We start from the raw sequence: 24,433 nt of genomic DNA on the forward strand, positions 1-24,433 counted from the left end.
AAATTTCACAGTAATATGATAATAATAATAACAATAATAATAATAGCTAACCATTATCAAGTGCTTGCTTTGTCCCAGGTACTTAATATGCATGATCTTATTTAATCCTTTCAGTGAAGAAGGGTATATTTTTTATCCCCATGAAAACAGCTGAGACTGAAGCTCAGACAGATTAGGGAATTTGCCCAAATCACAAAAGTAGTATGTGGCAAGGCTGGAATTTGAACCCAGGCAGTCTGAGGTTATGGGCCACCATGCCATGCTGCTTCTCATTTTATGCATTTGGAAATGGAGTTTGTTTTCCTAATGCCCCAAGATTTATTGCAAAATTGGAATTCTAGCCCAGCTTTCTGAGTTCCTTAAACTCATTGTCTTTATATTCTTCTATGCTACTCCTCTATTTAAAACTGAGTGTTGGGATTTACAATATCCTAATATCTTAGAGCAGAGGTCAGTGAACTCTGGCCTATGGGCCAAATTTGCCTGCTCCCTGTTTTTATGAATAAAGTTTTATTGGAACATAGGCATGCTCACTTGTTTAAGTGTTATTTGTGTCTGCTTTTGTGCTGCAACTACAAAGCTGAGTACTTGTGACAGATACTGTAAGGTCTACAAGCCCAAAACATTTACTATTTGGCCATTTACAGAAAAAGCTTGTTGACTCTTGACTTATGGAAAACATTTCCTTTCTTTTTCCTAATTAACATGTGACCAGGTTTTCAGGAGCAGCAGCTTTGAGCATGAGAGTTGGTGTAGTGATGCCTAGCCCGGCTAACTGTGCTTATTTTATTTTATTTATTATGATTTTTTTTAAAGGTTTTATTTATCTATTTGACCAAGAGAGAGCACAAGCAGGGGGAGCGGCAGGCAGAGGGAGAGGGAGAAGCAGGCTCGCCGAGGAGCAGGAAGCCCAATGCAGGGCTGGATGCGGGGCTGGATTCGGGGCTCCATGCCAGGACCCTGGGATCATGGCCTGAGCCAAAGGCAGCCGCTTAACCGACTGAGCCACCCAGGTGCCCCTAACTGCTTATTTTAAATCTGAGAGGTTGTCCGGGGCTAGAAGAGACCAGGTGGGCTTGAGGACAGAGGCTGTGGGTGGCTTGTTATTGATTATCATTACTGGTCTTTGGTGCTTTCTCCTTAATTGTTCCCAGAACCCCAAGAAATAACTACTTCCCACTGTATCCCCAGACATAGAGTGGGCACACGGCAGATTATTGCTGGATTAATAGTTAGAGCTATCTTTTTGAATTAATAGAAATATCTTGCAATTGGTCCATGAATTCTGTCTCCAGCCAGTCTCCCCTCCAATGGCACCTCCAACAACTCGCCGGCTTGCATTTGCTAAAACACCATTTTCATCTTGTCATTTTCCTGATGGACGTGTCTTCTAACAGCTTGCCCTTCTTGGCTTCCAGGATGGAGTTCAAATTCGTTAGCCTGGCAGTTATGATCTGGTCCCTCCCGCCCCCCCCACTCCTTTCCTCCACCCCTACTTACCATAACTTTTTTGCCACACAACACTTTCTGTTTTTTCAAGATTTAACTCCGGACCATTTGACCACTCAGGGAGGTCAGGTTTGCTGGGTGGGCCAGATCACAGCCGACTTAGGAAGAGGATTGACATGATCAAAACGATGCTTATGATATGCTAAAGAACCTGTAGGGGGGAGAGACTAGAGGCTAGGAGGCCAATTAGGAGTCTATTTGAGGTGATAATTGTGTAGACCAGGGCAATGAGAATAGAGAGGAAGGGACAAACTGGAGAGATATTTGAAAGGAAGAATTTATAGGAATTTGATAAATTCGTAATCTGAGGGATGAAGGAGAAGGAAGAGTAAATAGAAAGAACGAGAATTTTAGTCTTAGGACTAGTAGATTATGTTGTTATTGACCAAAATTGATACTCTGGGAAGAGAGGCAGGGTAAGGGGGTTGAGAGAAAGTGAAGTGCATCTGGAAATAAGATTGGGATAATCCTTGTGACAACTTAGTGGTTTATATGGAATAGGACATGTGGCATTAGTGTTAATTTGGGGGTCAGGACTAGAGATTTTGATATAATAAAGGGATGACAAACTGACTCATTCATTCATTCACTCAACAATATTTATTTGAGCAAGCACAGGGCACCAGGTACAGTTTTAGGTCCTTGGGGTATATCAGTCAACAAAACAAAGATCCCTGCTTTTGTGGGGCATGCATTCTAGCAAGAGAGACAGGCAAGAAACAATGAACATAATAAATAAGTAAATTGCATAGTGTAATAAGGTGTTAAACGCTATGGAAAAAGGACAAGGTGAGGCAGGGTAGGGTGGCTGGAGATTGTGGGGCAGGGTGAGGGCTGTTGCCATTTTAAAGCTGATCCCAGACAACACCTAGAGCTTTTTTCTATGACCAGTGGTTTGTTATTCATATTCTGACCCAGATGACAGAAGAAGAAATTATAAGGCATCAGCTCCTGTGTGATATTTTAATAAAGATTCTTCTGTATGTCACATCTGGAGGCAATTTGGAAAAAAAAGGGAAACTCTCGTGGTTCCCATTTCCTGAAGGAGTAGCACGGCAATGAAATTCAGATGAGTTGAAGCTGATAATTTTCAGCAATTTAAATGTCGTTCGTTGCCTTTCCTAGAAGGAAAAGCTTTGTTTATAAACACCTAGGTCAATAGGAAAGGTAGTCTCATTATTCACATTCTTCTGATAGGCTCCCAGGCAGAACACATGGGTAGAAGGGGTACACAGAGGACTGAAACATAATCATCTAACTTGGGGTTTTTGTTCTTTTGTGGTAACATGGAGGAAAGGTAAAAAGCTAATTTTATTCTTTCTTGGAAGACAAATTTTGTGGGATGACACATATTTTTTTGTAAAGACCAAGGATTCGAGCAATTACCTAGTGATGCATAGGGAATGTAGACTATATGTATCTGCATTCTTCCCCTCTTGAGTTATTTTTTTTTTTTTTTTTTAAAGATTTTATTTATTTATTTGACAGAGAGAGACAGCGAGAGCAGGAACACAAGCAGGGGGAGTGGGAGAGGGAGAAGCGGGCTTCCCGCCGAGCAGGGAGCCCGATGTGGGACTCGATCCCAGGACCCTGGGATCATGACCTGAGCCGAAGGCAGACGCTTAACGACTGAGCCACCCAGGCGCCCCCCCTCTTGAGTTATTAATGATCAAAGTCTGCACTTGGGGCATATGATCTCGGTTTTCTGTGTTTCTTCAACAGGATCCGGTCTGCCGAAGATCCACTTTAGTTTCCACTGCCTTCCATTGCCAAGCTGCTGCTTTAGGATTCTCAGAGGAGGGGAGATATTTAAAAAGGAAGAAGGGAAGAGGGTGGGATAACATGACTTGGACAAGGTCAGAAGACACGCTGGTGCAGATAACAAGAGTGGTATGTGTTATAGTTCGAAAACGGGCTCAGCTCTATTGAAAATGGAGAAACTTAATTCTATGATGTGTAAATGAGCTAAAAGGGAAAGGAAAAGGTGTGCCTGTAAAGTCTGGGCTTTTTTTTTTTTTTTAAGCCCGTGGATCCCCCCAGGTGCACGGTGCAGCGTGATGCATAGGCATGATGCATAGGCGTGATGCATAAAGGGACACCCATTGTGCAGCAGAACCAGGTTTCCCTCCCTTTGTGCTGACTCAGGCAGCTGCAGCTACAGCAACCAGCACTTGGCAAGGTAAGATCCTGGCTCCCTGGAAAAATCTTGGGAAGAGCCCAGTGTGAGTCAGAGTATATTTGGGTCTGTCAGGTACATGTTCAGTAGAACAGAAGGGCTTGCGGTTTGAAGTTTGTTGTTGTTGGCTTTTTTTTTTTAAGTTTTTAATTCTAGTTAACATGCAGTGTTATATTAGTTCCAGGTTGACAGTGTTTGATGTAAATCTTTCTGTGCTCAGAAAAGTGGGCTCACACGCACCCATCTTTGGAAAGAAACCACTCTCAGAAGAGCCCTCACCAAAGCATCTCCGTGGACATGGCATGTGTTTAATATTTTGTTAGTGATTTTTTTCCTCTTGCGCCTATTTAATTCAGCAACGTTTATTTATTAAACTCCTAGTTGGTGCTTAGGACTCTGTGAGGTGCTCCGCATGATCCCAAAGGAGTAAATTTGAATAAATGACAAAACAAAACGAAACCATTTTTCCAAGAATCTTCATAGGAATTCCATTACTGGAAGCAATGAGAAAGTATGAATCCCAAAGTAGTGATAACCCCTTCCATTCCTCATCCTCACATGCACCCGCCAACACAGAGGTGTGCTCAGGTAGAAGTGAGTGCCCTCTAGATAAAAGTGCCCAGCTCTTCACACACTGCCAATTGGCCCGGCTAGGCTACCCAGTGCCTCCTCATTGATGAAATGCTGATGAAGCTGCTTTGTGCTCCAGAATGGACCGATGGGTCATTCTCTGTTTCTTGTCAACCTCAAATAGGCTGGGCAGTCTGAGTTTGTTTTAACTCTACTGACCTCAAATGCCTTTTGTCTTTATCAGACTTTATTCTTATCTTTTCAGAAATGGAACTGTTTCACTTTTTCCTGTTTCCTCATTTTTTTTTTTTCCTAAAAGGCACAAACTTACAAAAGACGCTTCTGAAAGTGGAACAGACAGGAAAAGCACCCAATTTGGGTTTGTTTCTGAGTATCTATTTATGGAATTTTCCGAAGTCGGTCCTTTCGGTGTGTTGTAGACAGGGGATTCCATCTCAATCTACCTTGAAAGGCAATTGAATTAAACAAGCATTTGGTGAGTATCTGCTTTATATCCAGCTTTGTTCTGAGGGAGTTAGAGATGAAGTAGGATTAGGCCCTGCCCTTGAGGAGTTTAAAATCTAATTGAACAAGAGAGGCAACACTAATTAAGCCAAGAATGTACTTCTGAGTTTTTGAAGTCACATTCTTGGCTTCGGTGTTTTCTATGTATAATGGTCCAAAGTGTCCATTAGTTTTAATCTATGTGACAATAGATTTAGTTGTTCATGAAAAACATCTCTCCAACCCCAACAAAGGGAAGGCAACAGGACATGTATGCTTTAGGAAAAGCTTCAAAATGCTATATGGAAACTGTCAAAGCAATAGTTAATGATAATTTGTATCTGATCGGGATGTCTTTCAACGCCCACGCTGTGTGGGTGTGTGGGTGTGCTCACGCATGTGTGACATTTGGGGTAACCGACATTTCTTTCTAGACATTTTACAACCTCTCTCTAAGGTTAAGTATAAGCCCCATTTTACAGATGAGAAAAACAAGGCTGAGAGAGGTCAAAGTCCGCAATACCAGCATATGGCGAACACCACCCAGGAGCAGAGCATGGTGTGGCTGGAGTTCAAATCCACACTGGCCTGACCCCAGCTGTAAACACTCTCACCACATCAGTAAGTGCTGCGTTAGAATCAGATTCTTTCTCCTGTAGAAACAGCTTCTAGTAAAGGCAAGAGAGGGTCAACCAAATTCCTCCATAGGCCGGGGTGGGGGGTGGGGGTGGAGAGTTGAGTGTAACAAAATGTCAGTTTCTTTGTCATTAGGCAAAACTCCCTCTGAATTCAGTCTGCTTGAACCAAACTGAACAGAAGTGAATTGTCCCATCTGTTGTCAAAACCATCCTCCCTGACTTCAAAGAACCCTGGCTCTGGAGGGAGAGACCCCTGAGGTGCAGAGAGAGATGGAAATGGAGCCCCTGGCCCTCCTATCAGCCGCTTCAGTCTCTGGGGCCTGGAGCCGCATACGGCCACTGCCTGTCATCCCAGCTGACTTCTCTTTGAATCTGAGGCTCTTCTCAACCCCCAGCCTTCCCCTTAGCCCAAACATACCGAGAGCCCACTTTCTGTTTGAAGTGGACGTGTGACTCTTCACACGTGCCGCTGCAAACGTGCAAGGGCATCAGAAGAACCAGGCTCCCCGTGGGGCCGCCTAAGCCTCCGCCAGCATTGAGAGCTTTCAGCCGCTCACGGCTCTCGGGGTGATAATAGCATTCTGGGCTTTTCCACAGGGATCCCTAGGCCCCTGAGGGATCTTAATTAAAGCGGCTTTGTGGGTCTTGGAAGGAAACACGGGCTCAGAACTCAGCGTGGGAGCTTGTTTTGAGTTCTGGTTCAGTTTCTGCCTAGCCTCTTTGGTTCATGGAGCAAAGGAAATGGAGGAACTGGACCCAACTGTCTCGGTCCCAAAGCCAAAGCCTCTGCTTTCATGTCAGTGATCTAGAGCTCTACTGCAGAACATCACCTCGGTCATCTCTCTTTGCTGGTGTAGAAATGATCAGGAAACCATCCTGGAAATTGTTCATAGTACCATGGATTGGAGTGATGTTTTCTCTTTCTCCTTTCTTTGTTCTGAGGAAAAGAGAAATAGATTTGTAAAATAATTCATGATCTTGAAATTTAATTATATATACTAGCTACTACCTTCCAATGAATGATATTTAGATGAAAATACTGAACTGTTTTGCTATACAGCAAGTATCTCCCTAGACATTTTTAATGTAGCTTTTAGGGGAGTAAATATTTTTTTAAAAAGATAATAAAAAGTAAAAATCATTTTTTATAAATGTCATAATTTTTTTGTGACTCGAGTATGACTTTTTAGATATAATCATAGCATATGTCTGCTTTGAAAATATCATTTTGCAAATTGTGATAGTTGTTTCACAATTTGGAATTATTTATAAATTTGGAAATATCTGTATATTTAGAAATATATATGGAAACATATTTTCTATATATTCTATGTTTTAGAATATATGGAAATATGTATATATATTTGAATATAAATATCATAGATATATGTATGTAATTATTTAATTAGTGCCAGTTTCCCTCCTAGATCATAAGCTTCATAAAGGTAGGGATTGAGTCTGATTTGTTCATCGCTGTATTCCCCAGTACCTGTCATGTATTGGAAAGGCAATACCTATCTGTTGAATAAATGAATGGTCACTTAAAGAGGTGCAAAGCAATGATGATGGTACATATTTGTTTTTATCTTATGGGAATGCCTGCTTTAAAGTTTTCTTCTCTCATGCAAGAGACTCAGGTTATAATTAGATTATTATTTTAAGAAATCACTAATGCTTATCTACAAATAAACATGATTGAATATGTTCTGTGGATTATCAAATTAGATTTGTAATAGTTTGCTAGTTCATGAGATGGAGAATTTCAAATATTTAGGGACCAGTCCCAACAAAGCAGAGTAAAGGCAAAAGCTACCAAATACAATTGTTTAAAGTGACCACTTGTCTCTGAAACAGTTTTCAGTTTTGCCTGGGAATGAAGTAGTTTTGTGGGATTAGTACCAGAGCATGTTCTAGGGTATTTGCACACCTGCTATGAGGCACCTTCCATCTGTAAATGGCAGAGCTAGGCGACTGAAGTCTGAGGTTGGTGGAGACATCAGTGATGAAGGCCAGGGGAATGCAAATCACTCCCAGCGTGAGTGTTTGGAACTCAGGGTGCGCTGTATAAGGAAGCTGAGCTTCCTGAAGAACTCACCCCCAAACTTCATGGAATCATCTAGGGCTTCTTCAACAGAAACCTGGTGACTGGAAACCTTTATAACAATGCTAAAACAGTTAACAGATAACCTTTTCTTCCAGGAATGAGAAAGTGTGTGGTTGTGCACGAGTCAATGAGGGTGGAAAGAGCTGTTTCATAGTCTTGCAAACAAGACCAGCATTGTCGAAAGCTTGCTGTTTCCACCACCATTCCCTTATTCCCCTCTGCCCTCAAAAGATTTTTAAAGTGGTCCGGGCCATGATGTTGCCCAGTTTTGCTACCAACTTTTCTTTTTCTTGATCTTTTGTTTCAATGTCTGCTTTCTTTCCCCTATGTGCTCACTGAAGCCTGATTGTGGGGTCAAGCTATAATTAGTTTATATATGAATTTTAATTCACTGTGGCTCTTTTGGCATTAGACTCAAATGGGCTTTGATGTCTGGCTGGAGCTTTGATCCCAGACCCTCGAATGGTGGTCATCACCCCAACTCAAAGGATTGCCCTTTATTTTTTTCCCTCCTATTTGGAGACAGCTTTTCCCAATTACATCATTTGTGTTTGGCCATAAAAGCTGCAAGGCATCATTTTGTTGTTTTCTCTACAGCAAAACTTGCAACTGATGCTCCTTACTTTGCCTGGCTGCAGTAGAATGTTCACTGCTGGATGAGGTATTGTAGACTGCTACTCAGACTTTAGTGGGGGTGCTGGTGGGAGCTGTTCTGCCCAAGGGCAAGGGGTCAGACTGTGTGATCTGAGGGACCCTTCTCGGATCTGCCCAGGAAATGCTCTGAAGCATAAATTACCCAACTACGATATATTCAGTCAAGACTTTTTTTCATGTTAGCAACTTTATCTTACTCTCCAGATTCTCCAGGCAGCAGATCCACTCCATCTTTAGTGCCACCACTTTCTGAGTGTGGATTAACAGCTTTTCTGTGAAACCGAAACAGAGGCTTCCGTGAGGGGGTGGAAGCAGAAGAATTACCTAGGGCTGAACTAATACTGGAAAGGAGATAACAAAGTAGCATCAGCGGAGGAAGAAGCACCAGCACCTGCTTTAAAAAGTAGAGAAAGAAAAATCAAAACAGTAGGGGGAAGTGAGATCCTGTTGGCAACAGAAGGGAGCAATGAGCGGTGGGTGATTACCTTCAACTGCCTCCGGAATACCTGCAACCAAAACAAAGAATCAAAGGGGAAAGGAAAGCCAGGACTCGATGGGAGAGGAGAAAATTTGGCTGTTGAGTAAAGAAGAGAATAGGGGCAACCCAACTAGTTACACTTAATCTGACGACATTGGGAGTTTTCCTGAAAAAAACAAACAAACAAAAAACCCCACAATTACAGCACTGAGCTCCTTGCTTCTAATTTCACTTGACAGCCCGAGTTTGTTTTAATTGGCATGTGAATGAACAGCATTATTTATTAATGGGTAATGGATACTTTGGAAAGCATAACTTTTTTTCCTATTTGTGACCATTTTGCTGGTGGAACCATTTGAATACATTAATTTTAATATTTAAACTTGCTGGGAACACTTTCTCATGGAGATGTACAAGCTGTTATGGCAAATGGTTTGCTTTGGACTAATGAGCCAGCTCCAAGTGGCATTTGGTGGGGAGGGGAGGTGAGATTCGGCGGGGGGGGGGGGGGGGAGACTTGGAGACATAGTGATTTGTCTGTCCACTTTAACAAGATTTATTAGTAGTGTGTAAAACATGTTTCAGCTTTTCTCCCCCCCTCAACTCTATAAATATAGTTGTCGATGTGTGACATAACCCAGGCCACAATAATAGACTCCACCAAGCCAGAAGCAATCTAATTCGGAGCTAGAAAGCAAGAGGCTTGCTTAGAAATTAATAGAATGAGACAATGATAGAGGACATGGGTGAGTGGCCTTTACTATGCGGGATCGGTCATTATTCTTCAGTACCTTCAGTGCTTTACTAAAGTTATGGGGGAAAATTAGTTCCTGTGTTACTAAGTGAATTGTTTGGCACACAGTAAGCATAAAGAAGAGGTGACCCGAATAGAATTGATTTTGTATGCTGATGAACACTTGAACATAATTCTGTTTTTAGATGTAATACACAATCTTGTTGATCATGAATCATGATTGTCGTTAGAGTTTGTTTTATGTCTGTGAGGGACAGCAATGGGGAGGTCAATGGAGTGTGGCAAGGGAATTTGGTTTTTGTTGTTTTTAGTAAATGCTGAGTTGATTCTACTTGTTGCAGAGATTAAATGGGTACTATTATTTAGTTAGAAAGTATGTTAATGTAAAAACAATTTACAACCAACCTACATTTTCTTGAGTCTCTAGAGATCATCAGTTGAATGCTTGCAAGGCACTGTTTTGAGTACAGTAATACTAAAGAGGGTATTAAAACAGTCTCTGCCTTCAAGGAACGTTTATAAGGTAATTGGAGAGAAGAAATACACATAAACACCTACATACATAGATACGTGTGTACACACCCAGATAAATAACCAAACAAATAGCATTTGGTAAGAATCAGATATTCATACAGTTATCTGGAGTTCAGAGGAGGGAAGTGAACTGATCTTGGAGGAAAGGCTAGACCACACAGGGTAGAAAGGGCAGCCAGGCAAAGGTGTAAGAGTCTGATATAATGATCGAGGATGCATTCCTTCACACAACACTTTGCCTGAACGTCAGCAGATTGTGACTTGTTGGATTTAATTTCTGAGGCTCTTTGATGTATTGATTTTTAAAACAGATCTGGTGCTTTTCCACAGACAAGCCAGCTAGTGGCGCTTCCAAACCTCTATCCCACCAAGACTCCCTGTGACCAGTGTCCCAAGCAGAGGTGACCATGCTACAAATGGCACTTCGGGGGGAAAGTTTATAGGTCCCTCTAGAAGAAAACAAAAAGCCACAACTCCTATAATCCTGACCATCTATGTGCCTGCCACTTTGTAAAGGCTCACCCTCGCCCCGCCATATTATATACCGTATATTACTATTAGTCTTACAACGGGCATAGTCTGCTAGTGGCTCCATTTTACCGTTGGGGAAAGAGAGGCATAGAGAAGCGAAGTAACTTGTCTGCACAGCTAGTCAAGGAACAGAATTCACATTCAGACAGTCTGGTTTCAGAGTCAGAGCTCTTCAAGATAGCAAATAACAACAATAAAAAACTCAAACAAAAATCAAAGCGCGCAGGCGCGCGCGCCAGCATTAAACCCCGGGCTGGTGAAAGAATTGATGCAACCGTTTGCTTCCTTTACAGCGACATTCCTCTCGCCTAATTTTATATGCCTCCAATACATACATACATACATACAACAGCCACAGAACTAAGAGTGAGACAGTTTTAGAGCAACATTGCACTGTGCTTTGGTATCGCTTGCCTCCACAAAGCGGAGTCAAAGAAACCAAACCCACAGAAATTGTCTTTGCATACACGCTGAGTACCTTGCTCGGCAAGGTGAAAGAAACCTAAATCGGTGTGAGTGGATGTGAACAGTGGACGTGGGGGAAAGGGTTAAGATTGTGTGCTGCAACTCGGTCGAGTTTCAGAAAGTTCTCTGGGGAGCCCAACTGCTGCGTCCCTTCGCGACCCTGCCTGCGAGGCCGACTGTAACAGGATGCTGGGACTCGAGGAGCTCGCCCCTTGCTTTGTGCGAAGCAAAAGAACCAATAAGGAGCGAGGCAAAAATTGGGTGCAGTAAACCCGAAAAGGGGGCCAGGAGGCCCACGGGAAGAGCGGGGGAGGAGAGAGGGAGGAGCGGGGAGGGCCGAGCGCGGAGGAGGCCGGCGCTGAGCGCCAGCGGCGCCCCTGACAGAAAAGGGGGAAGCCTGGGGGAGCGGGCCTCGGCGCGGAGGGGCCGGCGCGGGGAGGCGGGCGCCAGGCGGGGGTTTGCCGGGCCGCCGCGCGTGACGTAGCGCCGGGCAGGGCGTTATCAGCTGCGGGGCCGCGGCGAGGGACGCGCGGCGACAGCGGACGGCGCCGCCCGACCCCGGACGGCGGCAGCCCGCGGCCGCGAGCGGGTCCTGAGCGTCTCTGGCTGTCGCCCCGTCGCCGTGCCCCGTCTCAGGGCGGCATGAGCCCTCGGCCGCAGCCCTAGCGCCCGCTCCTCCGCCCGGGCGGCCCGGCTGCGGTGACGGGTGCTCGCTGCGAGGGTGGGGGCCATGAAGCCGAGTGCGGCCGGGACGGCGAGGGAGCTGGAGCCGCAGGCGCCGGCCCGGGGCGAGCAGCGCGCGGGGGAGCCCGAGGGGCGCTGGCGGGAGAAGGGCGAGGCGGACACGGAGCGGCAGCGCACCCGGGAGCGGCAGGAGGCCACGCTGGCCGGGCTGGCGGAGCTGGAGTACCTGCGCCAGCGCCAAGAGCTGCTGGTTCGGGGCGCCCTGCGTGGCGCCGGGGGCTCGGGAGTCGCTGCGCCCCGCGCTGGGGAGCTGCCGGCGGAGGCGGCGCAACGCAGCCGCCTGGAGGAGAAGTTCTTGGAGGAGAATATCTTGCTGCTGCGGAAGCAATTGGTAGGTCGTGCCTGGAGGTAGGGGCACGGCTGTCCCTGCACAGGGGCTGGGATTCGGGCAGGTGGTCTGGGGGTGGGCGCGAGGGTGCCTCCGGCTGGGGGGACTCTCCCGGTTCCGGGACTCCCATTCCTGCGTGGCCCGCCGGCGCCCACGCGTTTGTGGCGTGTGCCCGCTTTGTGTCAGGTGAGGGGCTGGCGACCCCGCGCGGATTGCCGGGAGGGGGTGGCAGCGCTCCCCTCCTGGCGCTGCCTTCGGTGTTCTTGGAGTCGCCTGGTTGTAACCTTCAACCTCTCTAGTTGGACGAATGCAACGCGCTCTCCCCGAATGTTTGCAAACCCTCCTTTAAAATAACCATTTCATTTGGAGCTCTGAGCTTCGTGTCCTCCCGCCGAGAGGGGACAAAAGCCGAGGAGGGGGCTTGTGGCGAGGTTAAGTGTCCGATGCTGAATTTTACGATTACGCGGAAGCGCACGTAGGGAGCCCTGCCCCTCCCAGGGCTCTCGGCCTGCCAGATTTTGCCTGGGCTGCTGCTTGATTTCAAATAGAAGCCCTTTGTATGAGGCAGCGAAAACACGCAAATGATAGAAATTTGGCTGGAGAGAGTGCCCTGTCCTCTCGTATTTTATGTGACGGGTGGTGGAGGTGGGAGAGAGAGAACCTGCTCTTAGGCAACATTTATCTTACTGGATTTCCGTCAGTGTCTCATTCTATGCCATCTGCATTAATGGGGAAGAAAAAGAACTTTGGCGCTTAATGTATTGATGAACAGCTTTTGACCCCGCCTCAGAATAATGGCGGCAGCTTTGTTATGGTGACCTCAAAAATGTAGTTTTGAAAACAGAGGAAAAAAAAATCTTTTTCTGACCATGTGATAGTCTGAAACTAGACACATGCTAGATAATGTTCCTCCTACAATAGTGAACACAGGTGATGCCATGTAGTTATTTGTCAAGGGGTTTCTTGTATTATCTCTTTTCAGATAATTTTTCTCTCTCCTCTCTCCCTTTTTCTCTCCAGCATCAAAGTGCTTTTACTTTGGTTCATTTTTCCTAAAGAAACTCATTCTAGCAAACATGCATATATGGTTTTGTCTACAAGCTTTTTAAATCAAAGGTCAGACAGGAGGAATAATATTCCTATGCATCTATTTTTTTAAAGATGTATCCTGGTTTGTGCACTACCTTTTTGGCATTTTACTGGTTTTTTTTTGGTAGCAGACCAGATTTGTGTGTAATGTGGATTTGAGTCAATTCTTGCTGGTTATGCCTGGTCATTGACATTTTATGCAGTCTTGTACGATAGCACCTTTTTCTCTTCACGAGTTTCAAGATTGTGAGTGGCACATTCCTGTTGTCCCCTGGAGGGGAGCAAGGCAGCATGTCAGGAGAATTTCAGTCCAGTCAGTGTTTGTGGCACTCTTTTCATTTGTAGACTTGGCATTCATGATTTGAACCAGATGCCTTTTTAGTTCTTTTGCTTTCCCAGCAGTAGGAAGCACTAGGTGGCGGTGTGAGTTAGCACTACAGATCCGTCACCTTTGGAAACCCGAGTTGAATTCAAATCTTGATGGACCTTCCCTTGAGGGTTTTGGATTTTGCCAGCTCACATTATACTTGGCACTGGCTATTAGTATTAGTTTCTCACTTTCAAAGGCCCTAAGACTGATTAAACCCCACAAAGCAACTAATAGAAAACAAAACTCTGTGGGACATTTGGCCAGAAAATCTCACCTAAGTAAGAGTATAGTATATTGTAGGAAATATCTTACACCCTGACTTCAAATTAAAGAGTCTACTGTGAAGTATGGTTTTGTAAAAAATTGGTTGTATGCAGAGGGTTAAAAAAAAATGCTTTTCTGGGGCGCCTGGGTGGCTCAGTCCTTAAGCGTCTGCCTTCGGCTTGGGTCATGATCCCGGGGTCCTGGGATCGAGCCCCACATCGGGCCCCACATCGGGCTCCCTGCTCGGCACGAAGCTTGCTTCTCCCTCTCCCACTCCCCCTGCTCGTGTTTCCTCTCTTGCTGTCTCTCTCTCTGTCAAATAAATAAAATCTTTTTAAAAAAATTAAAAAAAAAAGCTTTTCTTATCCTTACCTATAAAAAGCGAGTTTGTATATATTCGTTTATACAAAAAGCAAGTCCTGTTTTTATGGAGAAACTTTATAGCACCACAAAATCTAAGAAAGTAAAACGAAACATAGGAAATATTCTTGAAGTTTGTTTTTTTTTAAATTTCAGGTCATCCAGTAAAATTTTGGTTTTGGAAGATTTAGTGAACTCTTCAAATGGTAATCTGAATACTGAGAGCAGGCTTTCTGGTTCTTTGTGACCAAAAATGTGTTCATTTTTCCTTTCTGTGTTTCTTCCTAATCAGAATTGTTTGAGGAGAAGAGATGCTGGTTTGTTGAATCAGTTGCAAGAACTTGACAAGCAGATAAGTGACCTGAGACTAGATGTAGAAAAGACATCTGAAGAGCACCTGGAGACAGACAGTCGGCCCAGCTCAGGTGAGTGTGTGAGCACAAGGACAGAATTCTGCACTCAAGTTCTACTTCAGCCCCCTGGGTTTAGCATTCCCAGACCTGCAAATGGCAATGGAGTTTGTTTCTAGGGCAGAGAGAATTAAAAAAAAAAAGCAGTCTGCCATTCAGTTGTATGAGAGGGAAATAAAACCAGATGACAAAATTTTTAATAATGAGATTGATCTGACTGGAGTCCCCTGAGTTTAAAAATAAAAGCTTCTATTCAAATTTCTGGAAGAGCAGTCCTCCTTTGAAACTTGAGAAAGTCAGAACTGGGCTAGAAAATTAGTCACACTTCAACTTCCTGAGACCACTTCAAAAGTTTTTTTTTTTTTCCTTTTAAGCCATTTGGCTCCTTAAATAGATTTGTTTTTTTCTTCAAATTATTCCTTCTGAGACGTTCATGATAAAGTTGAGGCTTTGACAGATCTAAGTCTCTTTCCTTGCCCATCTTTAAAGGTGGGGTCAAGGAGGGCGGTCGATTTGAGGGTGAGAGTAACTTTGAAATGTATCCATAGATATGGGCTTTTGCCTTTTCCTCAGAATCGCTTGAAATAAAACCATACAGTCACAGTGCTAAATCCAGTGAACCAAAATTGACCCCCCCCACCAAAACCTCCCTTTCCTCCCTTTCCTAGTTGATTAACCCTTTTCCTTTTAAGCACAAATGTGTACTATTGCTTGACATGATCTTAGTTCCAAATGGTGTTTTTATTTGTAGGGTTTTATGAGCTGAGTGATGGGGCTTCAGGATCCCTTTCCAATTCCTCTAACTCGGTCTTCAGTGAGTGTTTATCCAGTTGTCATTCCAGTACCTGCTTTTGCAGCCCCTTGGAGGCAACCTTGACGATCTCCGATGGTTGCCCCAAATCTGCAGGTAAGACTTTTTAGCATTGATAGACATTTTTTTAAAAGATTTTATTTATTTATTTGACAGAGAGAGAGACAGCGAGAGAGGGACCACAAGCAGGGGGAGTGGGAGAAGGAGAAGCAGGCTTCCCGCCGAGCAGGGAGCCCGATGTGGGGCTCAATCCCAGGACCCTGGGATCATGACCTGAGCCAAAGGCAGATGCTTAATGACTGAGCCACCCCGGCGCCCCTTGATAGACATTTTTAATTGGAAGGGGTCAAAGGCTCCTAAAGATTATCTAGCTTCAACCCCTTCTATTGATAGAAAAACAGAAGGTCCGAGAATTTCATCAACGTGTTACATTTCATGACATAGTTGATCTAGAACCACGATGACCACTATTCAAGTCCTCTTTGGGGACCAGTTAGCTGATGGTGGCAAGGTAGCTTATCTTTAGAAATCCTGTCCCAATATTACAGATCTTGGGCTCTGTTTGTGAGCCTTTGCCGTTAGTTTAACTTGTTTGCATTTTCTCTTGAAAACCACTTTGGATGTTTTTTTCTTCTTTTAATCATTTAAAGCTCAAACTTACACTAAGTTAAATATATCTGTCAGACTGATTGGCACTTCAGGGAGCAGTGGCCCCTCCAGGTTCTCCACAATGTCTTGCCGATGGCAGCTGTCTTTTCTTCTAGCAGGTGGGTGGGGTGAGATTCCCCTGGGCCATGTGCCACTGTTCCCCATTTTGGGTTATCCTTGCAGTGACCTCCAGAGAGAGTCATGCTGTTGTTGGTATTGGAAGAGTTTCTGCATTTCCACTGTATGTCACACACTGTACCGAATGCTCTGCATACATTTATCTCCTTTGAATCCTCCCAGTAGTTCTGCAGGGTATGCAGCTATCCTTAGCTCCATTTTATGTCTCAGAAAAATGAGGTCCAGTGAGGTTAGGTTAATTGTTTAAGGTTATATAGCTAGTGAGTGGCAGAGGCAGGATTCACGCTCGGGACTAACTGCCAGGTCCAAGTTTTTTCCACCACACCCAGGGAATTCAGAAATTGCTGTGTTCGACCTTCTCACTGAACAGAGGAGGAATTTGGTTTTATAAAAACAGTTTGTCAGAGGCTCCTCATTTGCTGAATGGCAGAGTTGTTGCTGAAACTTGGGGCTCCTTGCGTAGTTCTGCTTTATTGTGGTTCCTCAGAAGAGCAGAGAAAACATGGAGAGGAGCTGTAGGTGCACAAGTCATTGCACTCTCGGTTGGTCTGTGTCCTCCACTTCAGTGGAAAGGCTGAATTTTCGAGATCTGAGCAATGCAAACGTAATGCCACACAACTGAGGCCGCTAACTGGCTGGTTTCTTTGTGTTTGTACTGTGTGCTGTCAGCAGCAATCATTTGGGGAAGCACAAATCTGTGTTATCTAGAGTGTCTAGGCCTCAAGTTCATTGGTAATTGCTCCCCTTCACTCTGCAGATCTGGTTTCAGAGCGAAGCTTTAAAACCCATCAAAGGCGCTTTGGTATAGGTTTTCCTTGAAGACAGACCCCTCATCTCCCAAATGCCACATCTTCACATAATTGAGACAGTTGTACTGGGCCTTGGGGACTGAGAGGTCTGTCTTGTTCCTTAACTCTAAGTAGGGAACAGGGACAGAATGGTAAAGTGTAGGTACATGTAGGGCCGTGCTTAAAGGTAGGGTGAAGACAGAGTAGTGGAGGAAGAGGGATGGGCAACGATATTAGGTAGAAAGGTTTCCCTTTCTTACAATTAGCTATTTATTAGGAGTGGAGGTGGAGGGGGTAAGGACACAGCACTTTTACTTTATAATAATCTTTTCTTTACAAATGAATCATAGCATTTCTGGGTCCAGAATGTATTTTTCCCCAGGACTGCTAATTATCATTGAAAGTCATGGAGCTTTCCCTTAAATTAAGCAATTTACATAGACTCTGGCACATAGTAGGTTTTTAATATTTGAGTGAGTAAATATAATACGGGATATATTAGTGATAAAAACTTTGATTTTCCTTAGCTGAAGTTCATTAAAGGCACTTGCTATTTATAATAGTCACCAAGGTAAGACATCAAAATCATTTAATTAAGCAAGAAAGCTTGATTTCTTTGTATTTTGGCATCTACATTTTTGAGATGTGGAAAATTTATTCATTAATACTACAACTCAATCTTTTAAAACCTTATCAAGAATCCCTTCCTATTTAAAAATATTGTTTTCTTTTTTAGTGTCACTATTGAAAGTATAAGGTGATTATTATTTATATTTGGTTAGTCTCCATTGAAATTTGATCAGTTTCTTTGAATTTCCAGTTGACAATTATACCAAACATATGTCATTAAGTAGTAGGTCTAAAAAAAAAGAAAATGAGGAGAAAGCTCTCAGAAAGTACAGTTTATCTGCAGTATTTCAAAAGGAAACCAAAAAGAATGATTCAAAAAATGTTTTTTTTCCTAGTTATAAATGCAGTGCATACTTACTGAAAATTTAGAAAATAGGAAATGCAGTAAATGTCCCTTGCTTTCTACACTGCCGTGCTACCGTCGGCATCTTGGTGTGCTTCATCTAAGACTCTTCTCTTTGCATGTATACAGCCAATAAAGTTATAATCATAGTCTGGCATTATATCATGATTTTCACTAAACTTTAAAGGATTTTCCCCATATTATTCAGTAGTTTAAAAGTATTTTTAACCGCTGAATACTCTTCCTTCAGAGGATATATCATTTCTTGCTACACATTTCTTTGTTAAATATTTCTTCCCTCATCTAGTAGTATGGACTGTATGTAAAAGAGTATAGTAGCTTCTAGGAATAGTTGTGGATTCTTTAGCATTCTCTATCTGAATTCGTTTTCATAGAAATTGGCCCGCGTCAAGCCGGCGCTGACCAATTCAGTTCTTCAGAGTGTACCTTTAAATGTCTTTCAGATCTCATAGGATGGTTGGAATATAAAGAAGGCCACTGTGAAGACCAGGCCTCGGGGGCAGTTTGCCATTCCCAATCCACATCACAATTTAATTCCCTTGGTATCATTGCAGATGTGAATCCCAAGTACCAGTGTGATCTGGTGTCTAAAAACGGGAACGATGTGTATCGCTATCCCAGTCCACTTCATGCCGTGGCGGTGCAGAGCCCCATGTTTCTCCTTTGCCTGACGGGCAACCCTCTGAGGGAAGAGGAGAGGCTTGGTAACCATGCCAGTGACATTTGTGTGGGATCTGAGCTGGACGCCATCAAGACAGACACTTCCTTACCAGCTCCAAGCAGTTTGTGGTCTGCTCCCCATCCATCATCCAGTAAGAAAATGGATGGCTACATTCTGAGCCTGGTCCAGAAAAAAACACACCCTGTAAGGACCAACAAACCAAGAACCAGTGTGAATGCTGACCCCACAAAAGGGCTTCTGAGGAATGGGAGCGTCTGTGTCAGAGTGACTGGGGGTGTCTCACAGGGCAACAGCGGGAACCTTAAGAATTCTAAACAGGTGCTTTTGCCCTCTGGCGGAATCCCCTCTTTGGACAACGGGACATTCTCCCCACTGAAGCAGTGGTCAAAAGAATCAAAGGCAGAACAAGTGGAAAGCAAGAGGTTGTCCCCGCCGGAGGGCTGCTCGCCAGGCGCTGCCACTGAACTTCCAAGTAAGCATCTGCCCAAAAATGCCAAGGCCGCCTCCCAGGAACACGCTCGGTGTCCCACCGCTGTGACAGGGGAGTCCCCCAAAGACGGCATTCAGGTCCTAGCCGCCTCCCCAAAGGAGAGCCCCGGGAGGGGCCCCGCGCCGCCGCAGGAGAACAAAGTCGTCCAGCCACTGAAAAAGCTGTCCCCGAAAAGCGGCCTGCCGCCTGCCCCTCCGGCAGCGCCCCTTCCCGGCCCGGCTGCGCTGCTGTCTTCCGCTTTCGCCGGGGAAGAGCGGCCGGCGCTGGATTTCAAGAGCGAGGGCTCCTCTTCTCAGAGCCTGGAGGACGGGCCCCCGGCGAAGGCGCCGTCGGTCCCGGGCCCGCAGGCCGCGGGCGGCCGCCCCCACCGCGGCGCCCGGACCGCGGCCGCCCCGCGGGGCTCGGCCCCGAAGCACCGGGGCGCCCTGGCCCTCCACGGGCCCGACAGCGCGCTGCCCCCCGTGAGGGAGAAGAACCGCGCCGCCGGCAAGAAGTGCCGGTTCCCCGACGACGCGGATACAAATAAGAAGCTCAGGAAGGCCTCGTCCCGGGGGAGGAAGGGCGGGGGCGGCCAGGCGGACGCCGGTCTCCCCAGCCGGCCGCCGGGGGCCGGCCACAGGGCCGGGGGCAGGGCGCACGGCCACGGCCGGGAGGCGCTGGTGGCCAAGCCCAAGCACAAGCGAACCGACTCGCGGCGCTGGCGCTCGGCCGCCGAGGTCTCCCTGGAAGAGGCCCTGCGGAGGTCGCGGCGCGGCCGGCGCGAGCACGTGGGCCTGTACCCCGCCGCCGTGCCGCTGCCCTACGCCAGCCCCTACGCGTACGTGGCCAGCGACTCGGAGTACTCGGCCGAGTGCGAGTCGCTCTTCCACTCCACCGTGCTGGACACCAGCGAGGACGAGCGCAGCAACTACACCACCAACTGCTTCGGGGACAGCGAGTCCAGCGTGAGCGAGGGGGAGTTTGCGGGCGACAGCACGAGCTCCAGTGACTCCGAAGAAAGCGGGGGCTTGATCTGGTCCCAGTTTGTCCAGACCCTCCCCATCCAGGCGGTCACAGCCCCAGACCTCCACAGCAACCCCACGAAAACCTTTGTCAAAATTAAGGCTTCGCATAACCTCAAGAAGAAAATCCTCCGCTTCCGGTCCGGCTCGCTGAAACTCATGACGACCGTCTGAGGAACACCACTGGTGGGGCGGGTGGGGCGTTTTCTAGTTTTCTAGAGGAAAAGGTGGCGTCTTATTTTTTGTGTGACAATTCCACGGAATGTTCTCCTTTTGTTGAGGTAAACCTGAGGTCAGTTGTCTCGTCTTCATCCTGTAGGGACGCTAGTGCCTTTAATGGAAGGTAAAGAGTGTTTTGCTGGCTAGGAGTAAATACTGGGTTTTTAATGGTGGTGATAGTGAATGAATTTTGTGGGATCAGGTGATTTTTATCGGAAAGTCTCCGAGCATCTCTGAAGGTTTCGATGTTCGAGTCTTGCTGGGATGGGACCTTTTGATCTGAAGGTCAGGTGGATGGAATTTAGGACATACGTTTGCTTCTTGGTTCTCTCGGGCAGTGTCTCCGCCAGGGTTTTCCTGTTGAGGGGCATCACATACAATTGTGTGAAGTAGGTACGATGGACAGTCATTGTTTTCTGTAATTTTTTATATAGTCTCCCTTTCTTAGGTGTATCCCCCATTCTGTTTTCTTCTCACAACTGTTTGGTTTACTGGACTCAGAACTTGAAGACCAGACCCTAAATCCAGAGCTGGTGACCTGGATAGGGAGGCTGGTAATAACCTTAAAAGGATTCACTAAAACTTTCGCCACACTTGGTGCCTAGGCCCTGGATACAGTAACCCTTTTAGGGCCCATTAGCCAACATTTTGATGCCTTTCTCCTCCTCCCTGATTTGCAGCAGATCCAGCCATTTCTTTTGGGAAGGACTTGCCTTTGTGATAAAATTTTGGTCCTTGGGTACTGAGAAATTCACTAATTGAATAACCCTTGGGTGTGACTCCAAGCCCAGAATTGCTCACTGAGCACTGTGCCACCTAAGTATTGGCCCGAACATTTTAGTGCAATCCAGTCCAGATTGGACCACTGACCCTGTCTGGAAGGGCTTTAAAAAAATTTTTTTTTTGTTTTGGTAAACAGTATTGTGTAAAATGGTTTTTTATACCAATATATGCATGTTTTGTGCATGAGTAGTATTTGTTTTGATATTTCTATGGATGTTAAATTACTGTATGATATAAACAGTATGTGTTTTTATATATCATTGTGTAAATTTAATATAACGCATTTTATGCTGTAATAAACAATTTGTTTTACTGCTGTTAAGTTTGTTGTTCGGGTATAAAACCAGCTACACATATAAATCTTGTGCTGATTATTTTGGGATTTCTATTCTAAGCATTAGAATATTTGCAATAATTAAAGCAGGTTTTAGCTGTAGGCTTCGACTGGATGGTGAGTGAACAAATGAGGAAAAGCAAACCACTTCTTTAGAATAGTTAAGGTATTTCTTTAAAATTTAAGGTAAATTTGGTAGGTGTCTTCTAGGGAAAATATTTCTGAGAAGAGTCTTCCCCCTCCCCCAACTTTTCAGTATAAAAAAATTTCTGACATGGAAAAGTTGAAATGATACAACAGTGAACACCTGTGTAGCCGACACCCAGATTTAACAATTGCTAACGATTGCTAACACTTGCTTTAACTCTCTTTACGTATTTTTAGGTTAAGGCTGGTTTTGAAGGTTAAAGACAGATTTTGGCAATCTTCCCTCTCTCCACCACACTGCTGTACTCTTAAAGTAAATTTCAGGCATCATGGTATTTCATCTCTAAAAACTTAAGCATGTATTTCCCAAGAACAAGGAAATTCTTGTATATATAACTACAACATGATCACACCGAAGGAAAACTGACAATTCTGAATATCATCAAATATTTAATCTCTATTCAGATTTTCCAATTGGTTTCAGAATTTTTAACAGCAGTTTCCTCCCTTTTCCTTGCCAGGTTTCAGTCAGTATGTGGCATTTGGTTGTAGATCTTTTGTCTTTTTAGTTTAGAATAGTCTCCCTACATTTCTTAAAAATGACATTGGGTTTTTAAAGTCATAGTTATAGAAGGGCCCACATTCTGGATTTGGTTGTTTCCTTATGCTGTCTTTTAATGCCTAGTCCTTCTATTTCCTGTAAACCGTGTAAGGCTTGATTGGATTCAGGTTAAACATTCTTGGCAAGAAGGTTTCACTTGGTGATCTTGTGTGTCTTTATTGCTTCACATTAAGAAACATAATATCAGGTTGCCCTACTGTTACTGAATTTAAGAGTGATTCCTTGGTTAAGTGGGTGAGCAGAGATTTATCTGTTATAAAGGTTTTTTTCTCTTTGCAAATGGTTATTATTTGTGGGTGATTCTTCAATATTGTGTGGATATTCTTCACAACCTTCTGCTTAATGGCTTTAGCTTACACTGCTGATCCTTGCATGAACCAGTTATTGCCTTGGGGATTCAAAGTGGTGGTTTTCTAAATATCTTCCCTTATACATTCTACAAAAAAAGGGCTTTCCCTATTTTTTTTTTCCCTTTTTCTTTTTTTAATTTAAATTTTAGTTTGTTAACATACAGTGCAATATTAGTTTCTGGAGTAGAATTCAGTGATTCATCACATACAACACCCAGTGCTCATCACAAGTGTCCCCTTTAATACCCATTACCCACCTAGCCCATCCCCCACCCACCTCCCTCCATCAACCCTCAGTTTGTTCTCTTATATTGAGTCTCTCTCTCTCTTTTTTTTAAGAGTCTCTTATGGTTTGTTTCCCTCTCCTTTTTTTCTTTTCCCCCCACCCATATGTTCAGCTGTTTTACTTCTTAAATTCCACAAATGAGGGAGATCATATGGTATTTGTCTTTCTCTGACTTATTACACTTAGCATAATACACTCTAGCTCCATCCACGTTGTTGCAAATGGCAAGAATTTTTTGAGCAATATTCAAATAATATTACTTGAGTAATATCCCATTGTGTATGTATATATACCATATCTTTATTCATTCATTAGTCTTTGGACATTTGGGCTCTCTCCATAGTTTGGCTATTGTTAATAATACCCCTTTTTCTTTTTTGAATATCACAATGGACTCATGGATTTTTGTTCATTTGATATCTTATAATCATAGTTATTGTTTGTTTTTGATGCTCAACATGTCCCAAATTTGGCCAATGGGAGGACAAATTTTGTTGAAACTAGAATCAGCCCAGTCTCATAATTATATTTACTATGAAATGTACTCAATTATGATGAATTTTTCAGATGCTAAATTTCAATGCAACAAAAATTCTTTAACCATTTTTTAAATTTTGTCTTGGAAATTTTCTTTTCCTATACTCTATATACCTCTTATGTCTGAGAAGGCTTTTAACTTTGGAATATAACAAGTGATTTCCCCATGGCTTATAAAGGTAAGACATCTTTTTTCTTTTTTAAAATAAGACATCTTTTTAGCAAGAACTCTCAGACAACTCAGTTCTTCAAAATGTTGTTAGTCTTTTACTATTCATATGTCTTTAAAAAAATTTTTACTTGTTTATCAGAGAGGGAGAGCACAAGCAGAGGGAGCTGCAGGGGGAGAAGCAGACTCCCCACTGAGCAGGGAGCCTGATGCGGGACTCAATCTCAGAGGAGACCTTTCCCAAGGCAGGAGAGCTTCCTTATTTTTTCCTGGGCTAGCAAGTGGAATGTTTCCTTGGACCAACCTTTTACCGAGGGTGTGGCCCCTCACTGCTTCAGGAATTTGGGGAAGTCTCAGTCCTAAATCCTACCCTCAGTCCCAAATCCAAGCCAAGTTCTTGTCCATGAGTGCCTGTCTAAACCAAAGCCCCTTGCTTAAGGGACCAGCAATCTCTCCCCCTACTCTTTAAGGGTAGACCAAAGTTGCGTGTCTTTCTTTCTAATGAAGTCAAAACACACTTAAGAGGATGTTTGTTAATAGTTTACTTATCGGGCGCCTGGGTGGCTCAGATGGTTAAGCGTCTGCCTTCGGCTCAGGTCATGATCCCGGGGTCCCGGGATCGAGTCCCGCATCGGGCTCCCTGCTAGGCGGGGAGCCTGCTTCTCCCTCTGCCTCTGCCTCTCTCTCTCTCTCTCTCTGACTCTCATGAATAAATAAATAAAAAAAAAAAAAACATTAAAAAAAAAAAAAAAAAAAAAAAAAAAAAAAAAAAAAATAGTTTACTTATCATTTCTGTTCTATAGTGAGACAATTAGGTTATCCAATTCACCATATGGCTGGAAGCATAGAACTGCTTGTTGCCTTTGTCAATAAGTTGGATTCTCCCTTCCCTGTCTTATTTTTGGTATTATTTTATTGAGATGCAATTGAAGTCCAGTAAAATGCACATATT

General features: G+C 44.3%; 1 protein-coding gene and 1 long non-coding RNA gene across 3 annotated transcripts; both read left to right on the top strand.

Moving 5' to 3' along the window:
• The first annotated feature begins 3,242 nt into the window (after positions 1-3,242).
• LOC118550578 (uncharacterized) lies at positions 3,243-4,745 on the top strand. Its single transcript, XR_004924646.2, has 3 exons — positions 3,243-3,399; positions 3,533-3,688; positions 4,575-4,745. It is a non-coding gene; the product is annotated as an uncharacterized LOC118550578 (long non-coding RNA).
• A 6,644-nt stretch (positions 4,746-11,389) lies between these two features.
• DACT1 (dishevelled binding antagonist of beta catenin 1) lies at positions 11,390-21,358 on the top strand. Of its 2 annotated transcripts, none has more exons than XM_036115783.2 (4): positions 11,390-11,992; positions 14,365-14,497; positions 15,234-15,389; positions 18,305-21,358. In XM_036115783.2, the coding sequence occupies exons 1-4, from the start codon at positions 11,648-11,650 to the stop codon at positions 20,206-20,208; spliced, it is 2,538 nt and encodes an 845-aa protein (XP_035971676.2). In that variant the 5' UTR covers positions 11,390-11,647; the 3' UTR covers positions 20,209-21,358. The 2 variants fall into 2 exon arrangements, with proteins under 2 accessions (XP_035971676.2, XP_035971677.2); XM_036115784.2 differs by having other exon boundaries at positions 11,392-11,992; positions 18,416-21,358.
• Positions 21,359-24,433: the final 3,075 nt, after the last annotated feature.

This window comes from Halichoerus grypus, chromosome 8 (assembly GCF_964656455.1).
Source record: "Halichoerus grypus chromosome 8, mHalGry1.hap1.1, whole genome shotgun sequence".
Classification (NCBI taxonomy): Eukaryota; Metazoa; Chordata; class Mammalia; order Carnivora; family Phocidae; genus Halichoerus; species Halichoerus grypus.